Here is a 10,569-nt window from a genome sequence, read left to right as displayed (position 1 = left end):
TGGCATCTCGGTTGAGTCCTGAAAGACACCTATCCGTGACGTGGGGAGAAGGGCTTTCATCTGCAGAGTTTTTGCCGGGGACTCCCTGGGGACTCCCAGGTGCCAGGCCCTTGCCGAGACTCGGGGTACAAGAGGGAACGAAGCTGGAAGCTCAAGGTCTGGTTGGGAAGACAGACAGACAACAGTCAAAACCTCATGTGGGGATGAAGAGCCGGGGCCTGGAGTCAGACTTGGTGATTTTAGAGCCTCGCTCACAGTTACCGGTGGTGGGATCTTGAGTGAGTGACATCCCGTGTCTGAGCTTCGGTTTCCTATCTGACTGATCAAAATAGGAAGGGCTTACTGTAGTGGTTAAGGGCTCAGGGTCTGGATCCTGAGGCTGTGGCCAGACCATTTCCTGGCTCTGGGAGAACTCTGGCAAGTTCCCACTCTCTGAGCATGGATTTCCTCCTCCCTCAGGTGCAGTTAGTAATAAAACCCGTGTTCTGGCTGTCTGGCATGGCATAACGAGCCACCCCAAAACCCAGAGGCTTAAGCCAACAATCACTTATTTTGCCCATAAATCTGAAATTTGGGCAGGGCTTGGCAGGACAGCTCACCTCTTCAGGTGGCATCGGTTGGGGTCTCAAGTGGGGCCAGAGGATCGACATCCAAGATGACTCCGTCATGCGGCCTGCAAGCTGGCCGGGGTTGTTGGCTTGAGCTGGCTGTTGACCAGGGGCCACGATTGCTCTCCGGGGGGGCTGCTGGAGCTCTGTCACAGCATGGCGACTGGGTTCCAAGAAGGAGCGTTCTACCACACATGAAGGGGAATATGCCAGTCTGCAGGCCGAGAAGCAGACGCTGGAGTGGGGTCACTTCTTCTCTACTCTCTTTAGCCGGATCTGAGGGGAAGGGACATAGACCCTACTCCTTAAGGGAGGAGGGTCGAATTTGCAGGCATCTTTAAGCTATAAAACTTACCCCATTAATGTAGGCCCCCCCGCCCCCCGCCAGAACCACACCTGACACAAGGAAGGTGCTCACTCTGTATGTTTACCATTGTTACCATCAGCGTGGTGAGAACTCTCCGGATAAGCTCAGAGGACTGAGCTGAGCCCAGCATGTGGTGGTAGGAGCTTTCAGAAGGAGTGAGCAGTTTGACTGCCCTGAGCCAAAGCCCAGCTCTGCCCTCTGGCTGTGCAACCTCCTGCAGGTCCCTTGACCTCTCTGAGCCATAGTCCCCTGGCCTGTAAAATGAGGATGATGACACGCAGCTCATAGGGCATTTGCAAGTGTTCGGGCAGATAATGCCTGGGAAGCATTTTGCATTGTTCCTGGCACAGAAGTGGTAATTATTATTATGATTCTTAACTAGGTGAGGCTGCAGGACAAGTTGGGGGGGGGGGGGATTGTGGACAGGGAGTGAGCAGAGCATTCCAGGCAGAGGAGAGACGGCCTGCAAATCTCGGAGGGGAGAGATGGGGCATAAGAATGGCTGGATGTTCAGAGTAAGAGGGTGGAGTGTATGGCCAGGGTGGGTAGGTCTGGGCCACTGTGGGTCTAGAAGGGACCTTGGATGTCTCCTGAGGGCACAGGGGAGCCACAGGAGGGGCAGGGGCAGAAAGGGGTCAAGTGTGGATCCAGGGACTGGCGGAGGCTGGAGGCTGGAGGGAGGAGGCTAGGGGAGAGGACAGTTCTGCCCAGTGGAAATGGAGAGGAAGGGGCAGAGCAGGAGGAGGGGAGAGGAGGGAAGAAGGCTCCCAACCTCTGCATAGATGTGGAACCACACTTGAAATGGAGAACCCAGGAAGGGGGTTGTGTTGGAGGGAAGATGCTGAGTTTCATGGGATGCAAGGCATTTGAGGCCCAGGGGCACGGAGATGCAACTCTGGATCTCAGGAGAGGGTGGGAGACAGCCAGTGGAGATTCGTTCTGAGGGCAGCAGGGAGCTATGGGAGGAGTTGGAGCAGAGTAGGAGCAGGGTCAAATGCAGGTATCTGAGGCTGCAGGCAGGACAGAGTGGATTCAAAGTCAGAGGCTGGTGAGGAGGAAGCCTGAACTGAGGCTGAGGCCATCAGAGGTGAGGCTCTCTGAAGCGTCACCTCACCCTCCTCCAAGAAGTCTTCCTGGCTTCTGTTCCCCAAAGGTTTGCTACCACGTTTCCGCTGGGACCCATCTCTCACCATCTTCATCCCGGGGGTGGGGAGCGCAGGGGTCAGATGGGACCAGCTGATGAGGACCAGTGGGGTGGGGTGGCTGGCTCTGCCACTAGATTGGGGGTGGGGGCTCCTGGCACCTCCCACTGGGTCTGGCTTCCTTCCCCGCCCAGGAAGCTACCAGTCCTGTCGGACTCGTCAACCGGGGAGGCACAGGTGCAGGCCCGCTCCAGTGTCCTCATGGGTGTGGCCGAGCACCATGGACACCTCACGGGCTCTGCTGCTCTTCCTGCTCCTGGGTAAGTCCCCTGCTCGGCCCCTTCCCCACTGGTTCCCCTTCTCAGCAGCCCCTCAACGCCCTCCCCTCCTCTCCTTGCAGCCTCCGGAGGAAGGGTCCTCACCCACAGAGCCTCTTCTGGAGTTCAGCAAACCAATTTCTCCCTGGACTCAGAAAGCTCTTCCCAGGGCCCAGGTTCAAAAGTCTCCTCCATCAAACCCCCCAGCTGGAAATTTCCAGATCAGTCTCCAGGTTCAAAAAGCACTGCTGCTGTCCCTCATTCCAAATGGTTTCCTGAGGCCTTGAATTTTAGCGATGTGCCCAGGTCCGTCTGGTCAGATGTTTCTGCTGAGGACCAAAAGCTGAGCCTGGATCCTACCTTCTCTGAAATCCCGGATTCCGAAGTATTTTCTGATGTCTTGGGTTCTCAAGTTCCTGCCAAAGACTCAGAGGCCTCCTCCTCTGTTAAGACCCCAGCTTCAAACATTTCAGCTCAAGTCCCAGATCCTGAAGTATCTGTTGAGACCCCAGGTTCAAAATTCTCCCCTGAGGATCGGGATCTTGAAATATCTGCCCAGAACCCCGAATCCAAAGTCATCGCAGTAGCCCACCCAGAGGAAAGCCTCCCCCAGCAAGTGGGGAGGCCTCTCTCAGTGCTAGTGGGGACCACCATCCGGCTCCCTCTAGTTCCGGTTCCCAGCCCTGGCCCTCCTGCTCCTCTGGTTGTCTGGCGCCGAGGCTCCAAGGTGCTGGCAGCCGGAGGCCTGGGGCCAGGGTCCCCCCTGATCAGCTTGGACCCTGCTCATCGAGACCGCTTACGATTTGACCAGGCCCAAGGGGGGCTGGAACTTGCCTCTGCCCAGCTGGAGGATGCTGGGGTCTACACTGCTGAGGTTATCAGGGCTGGGGTCTCCCGGCAGATTTGGGAGTTCACGGTGGGTGTGTATGGTAAGTGGGTACTGAGGTCCAGAGTGCAGGCCCTTTGGGCAGGTGGCTGCTGTCTGACGGTGTTTTCTCCCCTAAGGAAGGGGGTCCCTCGGCAGGGGAGACAGGACTTCTAGGTTGGAGGGAGGATGGATAAGAGGGGCTGGGGGTCAAGACAAATGTTCTTGAGGGAAGTTGGACCTGGGGATCAAGACCCCTGGGGGTTTGGAATCTTGTCTCTGAGAGGAGAGAGTGGGGGACTCAGACTTATGGGTCTGTGAGGAGGAGGACTCCTGGGGCTGGTTTCGGAAGTCCTGGGTGGGAGGAGTGGAGAAGGCTGGGGCCTGGAGTCCTGGATCTAGGGGGCGAGGGGGCCGGGGACCAGGTCCTGAGCCCGTCTCCCTCTCCCAGAGCCGCTGCCCCAGCTGTCGGTGCAGCCCAAGACCCCCGAGACAGAGGAGGGGGCGGCCGAGCTCCGGCTGCGCTGCCTGGGGTGGGGGCCGAGTCGCGGGGAGCTGAGCTGGAGCCGGGACGGACGCACCCTCGAGGCAACGGACCCTGAGGGAGCAGAGCCACCCCGGATCCGCACAGAGGGCGACCAGCTGCTCATCATGCGCCCTGTGCGCAGCGACCAGGCCCGGTACACTTGTCGCGTCCGCAGCCCCTTCGGCCACACGGAGGCTGCGGCCGACGTCAGTGTCTTCTGTGAGTGGGGGTGTGCCTCGGGTTGGGGGGCGGTGATCTGGGAGCTCAGGCTCCTGGTCCGAGGCGGAGGGGGGTTGGAGGTCCAGCGCCCAGGGGTCGTGGCGGAGTCCCGGGGAACCCTGGCTCTCCCGGTCCGGACCCCTTCATCCAGACGGCCCGGATGCACCAGTCATCAAGGTCTCCTCGGATCGCGACGCCGCCCCCGCCCTGTATGTCACCGCGGGCAGCAACGTGACCCTGCGCTGCACCGCCGCCTCGCGGCCGCCCGCCGACATCGCGTGGAGCCTAGCCGACCCGGCCGAGGCAGCGGTGCCCGCCGGCCCGCGTCTCCTGCTGCCCGCGGTCGGCCGGGGCCACGCCGGCACCTACGCCTGCCTCGCTGCGAACCCGCGCACCGGCCACCGCCGCCGCTCTCTGCTCCACCTCACGGTGGCGGGTGAGCACGGCCGGGGCGGGATGGGGCGGGGTACCCGGAGAAGGCGGGGCCACAACGGAGGGGCGGGGCCAGATTAACAGGGCGGAGACTCCTGGGCAAGAAGCGATCTCAACAAATTAAGCAGAGGGTCAAATGGCGAAGAGTGGAGACCAGAAACGGAAGGGACTTAAGGCGCTTGGGCCCGTAAGTGGGACGAGCAAATAAAGAAATTACCTGGGAAGGGGGCGGGGTCACAAGAGAAAGGGGGCTGGGTCATTCTAGAAATGGGCGGAGCTGTCTTAGACGTAGGACGGGGCGCAACCGCAGGGGCGTAGATGTCTGGCTAAAGGCCCCGAGTAACCTGGTGGAAGGGGTGGGACTACAAAGGAAGGGGCGGGGTTAGGTTTGCGAGGAAAGAAATCAGTGCGGACATGGAAAGAGAGGCGGTCAGTGGGGCTGCAGCTGCCCACTTAGCCCGGAAGTTTCTGGGAAAGGGAGCTGGGTGGCAAGAGAATGGGGCGCGGACGGCGCCTACGGGCCGGTGCAGAAGGGTTGGCGTGACAGCGCGGAGAGGCGGGGCTGGAGGGGTGAGGGGAGAGAGGCTGACCCCTTGATCTCTCCCTCCGCCCCACAGATCTGCCTCCCGGGTCCCCACAGTGCTCAGTCGAAGGCGGTCCGGGGGACCGCAGCCTCCGCTTCCGCTGCGCGTGGCCCGGCGGGGTCCCTGCCGCCTCCCTGCAGTTCCAGGGTCTCCCTGAAGGCGTCCGCGCGGGGCCGGTGCCCTCTGAGCTCCAGGTGGCTGTCCCCGCCCACCCCCGACTCAGCGGCGTCCCCGTCACCTGCCTCGCTCGCCACCTGGTGACCACGCGCACCTGCACTGTCACCCCGGGTGAGAGTCGGCGGGACTTCTTTCCTGTTTCCCGAGGAGGGGGTATTTCTTAGCTCCTTTAGGAAATGAGCAAGGCAGACTTCTGACTCCAGGAAAAGAGATTTCCTTTTCCTTAAACCCTACAGAAGGACCAAGGTTTTTCCTATACCTCAAGCAGGGGAAGGGCCACAATTTCTTTCCTGGACCCAGGAAGAGGGCTGACACCTTCCTACGTGTCCAGAGCAATAAAGGCCCTGGAATAATATGAGTTCCCCGGCTCAGAAACTGGTCCATAGTATGTATCTAATAAGTCGTTATTAAGGACATCAGGTGATGATTGAATGAGAGAGTGAGTGAATGGGCAGTGCTTCCTTGTTTGCTAAAGTTTCACAGCGATTTACTTCACCAAAGGGCGCAGGACTTGGTCTTTGGCTCCAGGGTGAGGTCTTGACTTGGCTGGGTTTCTTCTACCTGCAGAGACCCCTCGGGAGGTGCTGCTGCTTCCCACAGTGGAGGAAACACAGTCAGGGGAGACAGAGGTGGCGCTCGAGGCCACTGGCTGTCCTCCACCATCAAGAGCATCTTGGGCCCGGGAAGGGCGGCCCGTGGCCCCAGGAGGTGGGGGTCGCCTGCGGCTCAGCCAAGATGGGCGCAGGCTCCTCATTAGCAACTTCAGTCTGGCCTGGGACCTGGGAAATTACTCCGTGTTGTGCAGCGGGGCTCTGGGTGCTGGGGGCAACCAGATCACGCTCATTGGTGAGTCCATTTCTTTCCCAGAACCCAGAAGTCCAGGTCCTCCAGCCCTCTCTAACCTCAAACCCAGTCCCCAGCTCCTTCTCCCTCAGATCCAAGAGTCCAGGCCCCTCAGTCTCTTCCTCTTGTAGGCCTAGAAGCCTCTCCAGACCTTTTGCTCCCCGGACCTGAGTCCAGGCCTGCAGCCCCCTTCCCTCTCCCCTCTATGACCCATAAATTCAACCCCCACCTTAATCCCCCCAGGACCTTCCATCTCCTCATGGAGGCTGCAGAGAGCCCAGGATGCAGCAGTGCTGACTTGGGATGTGGAACATGGGGCCCTGATCAGTGGTTTTGAGATCCAGGCACGACCAGAGGGCCCTGACCTGGGTAGATCCACTACCTACAAGGACTGGATCTCCCTGTTCATCCTGGGACCTCAGGAGCGCTCAGCTGTGGTGCCCCTTCCTCGTCAGAACCCCGGGACCTGGGCCTTCCGTATCCTGCCCACCCTGGGCGGCCAGCCAGGGACCCCATCACAAAGCCGAGTCTACCAGGCCAGTGAGTTGGGGCCGTTCGAGCCTTTTCCTGGGCTGCCTCCCTCAGTCTGTTTCCTTGTATCCTTCCTGCTTGTCTGCTTATATCCGTTTTCTGGGGCTACGGTCACAAAGGACCATGAACTGGGTGGCTCGAACCAACAGAAATGTATTCTCTCCCAGCTCTGGAGGCCAGAAGTCAGAAATCAAGGTGGCAGTGCTCCATCTCAGGGAAATCAGGGCCGTGCTCCCTCTGAGACTCGGGGTAGAATCTTTGCCGGCCTCGTCCAGCTTTTGATAGTGGCCATCAATCCGTGGCCTTCCTTGACTTGTAGCTGCATTGCTGTGGTCTCTGCCTCCAGCTTCCCACAGCCTCCTCCTCCCTCTCTGTGTCTGTCTTCTTCTCGTAAGGACTCCAGTCATATTGGATTAGGGCTCATCCTAATGCTCTCATCTTGACTTGATTGGTTGAATTGTGTCTCTCCCCAAAAGATATATTGACATCTTAACCCTCAGTAGCTGTGAATGTGACCTTACTTGAAAACAATCTTTGCGGAAGACTGACCCTATTTCTATAACACATTATTTCTGTCATAGCACATTTATTTTTCTTCTTAGTGCAACCTGTAATTATGTTATTAATTTGTGTATTCTTTTCTGATTTCCCTAAAAATTAATCCCCATGAGAGTGGGTATCCGGGTTTGCTCACCAGTGGATTGTTACCATCTGGTAGAATGCCAGTTGCTTAGTAAATGCTAAATAAAAATGAGAGTCTGGGGTCCCAGATTCCTGGGTTCCGAAATAGTTGGAGCAGGTTGCTTAGGAAACTTGGGTCCAGCCCTGGCTCCTTATCCTCCATCTCTCTGTCTCTTCCAGGTCCCACCCTGCGCTCTGGGGCCATTGCTGGCATCGTCCTGGGCTCCCTACTTGGCCTGGCGCTCCTGGCAGCACTTCTCTACCTGTGTATCTGCTGCCTGTGCAGCCTTAGGGGTAAGTGAGGGGCCCCCCACCCCGGGAGGGTCCCTAGAAAGAGGCCCATTGGAGACCTGGCTGAACCAGTCAGAACTGCCACAGGTCATTCATCCCGCTTCTACTTCCCTATCAGCCAATCAGAGTAAGGCTCCGCCCCTCAGCTTAGAACAGCCAATCACGTGTTTCTGTTTCTCTTCCTCCCCTTTCCAGGATACTCTTTTAAGAAAAAGAAGCATCCCTCCTCCTTGACCCCTGTGATTCCCCCACTGGAAAAAAAGATGCAGAGCGTAACCCCAGTGCAGACCTCACAGCCTCTGCCCCTCAAAGTCCCGCTGGAGGACCCTAGCCCAAACAGGGCCCACCAGGTGAGTGTGGGTGCCCCATGTCCTGGAATGGGGGGAGAACTTTCTGTGTTTTAGGGAGAGGAGATGGTCTGAGTCCTCTTCCTCCAGGTTTACTTGTTGATTTACAAAGTTGGTAAACACCCCCCGCCCCTTTTAATACATAAAATTGGGACAGGAATTCCCATCCAATTTTTGTCATATTAAGAGTGAAATTCCAGTTTCCCTCCAAAGGAGGGAGAACTCCTTTATTCTTTTCCATAAAAATTGGCAAAACTTCCATTTTCTATCAGACGTGGGATGGAATGTCTTCTTCCCCATAAAAGCTGGGTTGTCACATGTCTTATCTCTCCCAAGGGTGGGCGGACATTTCTTTTTTCCCTGTTGTAAATGGAGGGAATCCCGCTAATGTCTGACTGATGTGAGCTAGCATTAGAAAAGCGTGAGTCATGTCGCATTCAGGGTAATCCCTGAGGTTGTCCCCCTCCCTTCCTTTCTCTTCTAGGCCACTGGCCCCAGTCCAGTCATCTCTACGGGTGGGGGCCCAAGGACTGTTCGGGCAGCCACACAGGTGTGACCAGGGCCCGCTCTGCGCAGGATTTTTTTTTTTTTTTTTTTTTGTAGGACCTCCTATTTCACCCCAACAGCAGGCAGGGCCTTCCTGTCCTGCTGTGACTGAAGACTGGCCCCTGAACATGAGACTTCCTGTCTCCCTCTCAGCGCAGAAGACTGTACTTGTATTTGTGCAACTAAGGAGCTGTGGCTTCTGGGTTGGGAGAGACTCCTGCTGATCTACCCGTGTGGTTTGCAAAACCTCCAGGCAGGCAGGACCTGCAGGCTCAGTGGTGGACAGGCTGGTGGACAGGCCGGGCTTGTCCTGTGCTGCTCCAAGCCCCAGGAGGGGCCCAGCTTCTTTCTCTCAGAAGGTCTTCCTACATCCGCTCGTCTCCTCCAGGCCATGCCCCATCCAGTTCCCAGCGTCTGCAGCTTAAAATAGCTCAGACCACGTCCTCTCTTTAAACCCTTCTGGGGATGCCCATTGCTCTTCAGATATTGTCCTGACTCCTCACTATGATTTTCAGAGCCCTGTGGTTTGACTTCTGTTGACCTCTGACCTCCCCTTCCTGTACTTTCACCCCTGCTACTCAATTAACAACAGGCTTTCTGTCCGCACAGCTCTATTTTGCCTCCGGGGCTTTGCCCCAGAGTTTGCTTTGCCTGGAACACCACTCTTTGCCCCAGGTTATTCACTTCTCAAGTATAATGGTAATTGAGCTACAATGATTTATAGGAAATATATATTTGGTCATTCAGATGACCAAAATATATTTCTCAGATATCTTTGACCTTGCTTGATCCACAGTTCTTGAAAACGATTCAGAGCCATAAAGGTGAAATGGGTGTCTTGTTATTAATGAAGGTGACTTGTGGATCCCACCCAAAGGCGGGGCTGGTGGCCTGGAGGACCAAACCTGTGATTGGAGGACTGGAACTTTCCCAAACCCCTCCCTGCCCCCCCGCTTTCCAGGAGGGGGAGGGAATGGAGGTTGAATCAGCCAATGGCCAGTGACTTAGTCAATCATGGCGATATAATGAAGCCTCCATAAAAACCCAAGAGGATAGCCTTGGGTCCATTTCCGGAGAGCTTCCCCGTTGGAGGAACCAGAATGTCCCCCCTGTACCATCAAGCTCCTCAAGGACAGACGCTCCTTTGTTTGGGAGCTTGCCCTGTGTATCTCTTCATCTGGTTGTTGATTCATATCCTTCCTCATATCCTCTAATAAACTGGTAAATATAAGTAAGTGTTTCCCTGAGTTCCGCCAGCCAGTCTAGGAAATTAATCAAATCCAAGGAAGAGGTCTTTGGAACCTCCAGGGGTAGGGAGTCGGTCAGAAGCATGGGTAGCAGTTTGGGGCTTGCAGCCGGTGTCTGAAGTGGGGAATGGGGGTGGCAGTCTTGTAGGACTGCACCATGAATCTTAGAATCTCCTGCTGTCTTTGGGGAGACGGTGTCAGATTGGAGTTGAATTCTCAGACACCTGGTGTGTTGAGAATTCTCAGGTCTATCTAGATCTGCACAGGTTGCTTTTCCCCATTACATGGAAGATCTTGGGTCTGTGGGGATAGCAGTGTTGGGGAAGATAGCATGTGCAGGCTGAGAATGATAGAAATACTGTGTTGGGGGAGGGAACCCTCCAATGTTGGAATCGGGTCCAGAAACCCTAAAAATGTAACCATTACCAGCTTAGGAGGCTGCCGTGGTCATGGGCTTGGTCCCACAGCCTCTGAACCTCTGGCTTCTCTCACTTAAATCTGTATGTACTTGTTTAACCTCTGCCTCCCTCTCTAAACTGAGAACGTCAGGAAGGCAGAGACCATGTCATTATCCCCAGCACTTAACACAGAGCCTGGCACGCAGCAGGTAATCAATAAATACTGGTTGACTGAGCAAATGTTGTGGCGCCAGTGGAAGGCTGGGCTTGCGGCTGCTCTCCCCAGCACGATGCCTTTCTTTCTTAGCTGGGTTTCTCGTTGGAAATTTAGGGAGTGTGTCAATGAAGATTCCCTTGGCTGCAAGTAACAAAATAAATGGTAGCAAAATAAATGGTGGTTTCAGGCTGGCTCAGCAACTTAGCAACCCCGTGAAGGACCTGAGCTCTC

At 56.3% G+C, this 10,569-nt stretch overlaps 1 protein-coding gene across 1 annotated transcript; it reads left to right on the top strand.

The window, feature by feature from the left end:
• The first annotated feature begins 2,397 nt into the window (after positions 1–2,397).
• On the top strand, positions 2,398–8,657 carry VSIG10L (V-set and immunoglobulin domain containing 10 like). Its single transcript, XM_032387960.1, has 10 exons — positions 2,398–2,437; positions 2,518–3,363; positions 3,751–4,044; positions 4,196–4,480; positions 5,094–5,348; positions 5,805–6,083; positions 6,324–6,620; positions 7,473–7,586; positions 7,779–7,933; positions 8,415–8,657. Exons 1-10 carry the CDS (start codon positions 2,398–2,400, stop codon positions 8,484–8,486), a joined length of 2,637 nt encoding a protein of 878 aa, XP_032243851.1. The 3' UTR covers positions 8,487–8,657.
• The last annotated feature ends 1,912 nt before the right edge of the window (positions 8,658–10,569 follow it).

The sequence above is a fragment of the Phoca vitulina genome, unplaced genomic scaffold (genome assembly GCF_004348235.1).
Source record: "Phoca vitulina isolate PV1807 unplaced genomic scaffold, GSC_HSeal_1.0 scaffold52, whole genome shotgun sequence".
NCBI classification, from domain to species: Eukaryota; Metazoa; Chordata; class Mammalia; order Carnivora; family Phocidae; genus Phoca; species Phoca vitulina.
Note: the sequence above shows the minus strand (reverse complement) of the source record. Positions and strands in the feature narration are given on the sequence as shown.

What these genes read in the sequence shown, in the direction of transcription:
- VSIG10L (XM_032387960.1), top strand. Translation starts at nt 2,398, where the DNA reads ATGGACACCTCACGGGCTCTGCTGCTCTTCCTGCTCCTGG. An exon ending in GCTGCTCTTCCTGCTCCTGG is followed by an intron (nt 2,438 to 2,517) that starts GTAAGTCCCCTG and finishes CTCTCCTTGCAG; the next exon opens with CCTCCGGAGGAAGGGTCCTC. An exon ending in CTGCCTGTGCAGCCTTAGGG is followed by an intron (nt 7,587 to 7,778) that starts GTAAGTGAGGGG and finishes TCCCCTTTCCAG; the next exon opens with GATACTCTTTTAAGAAAAAG.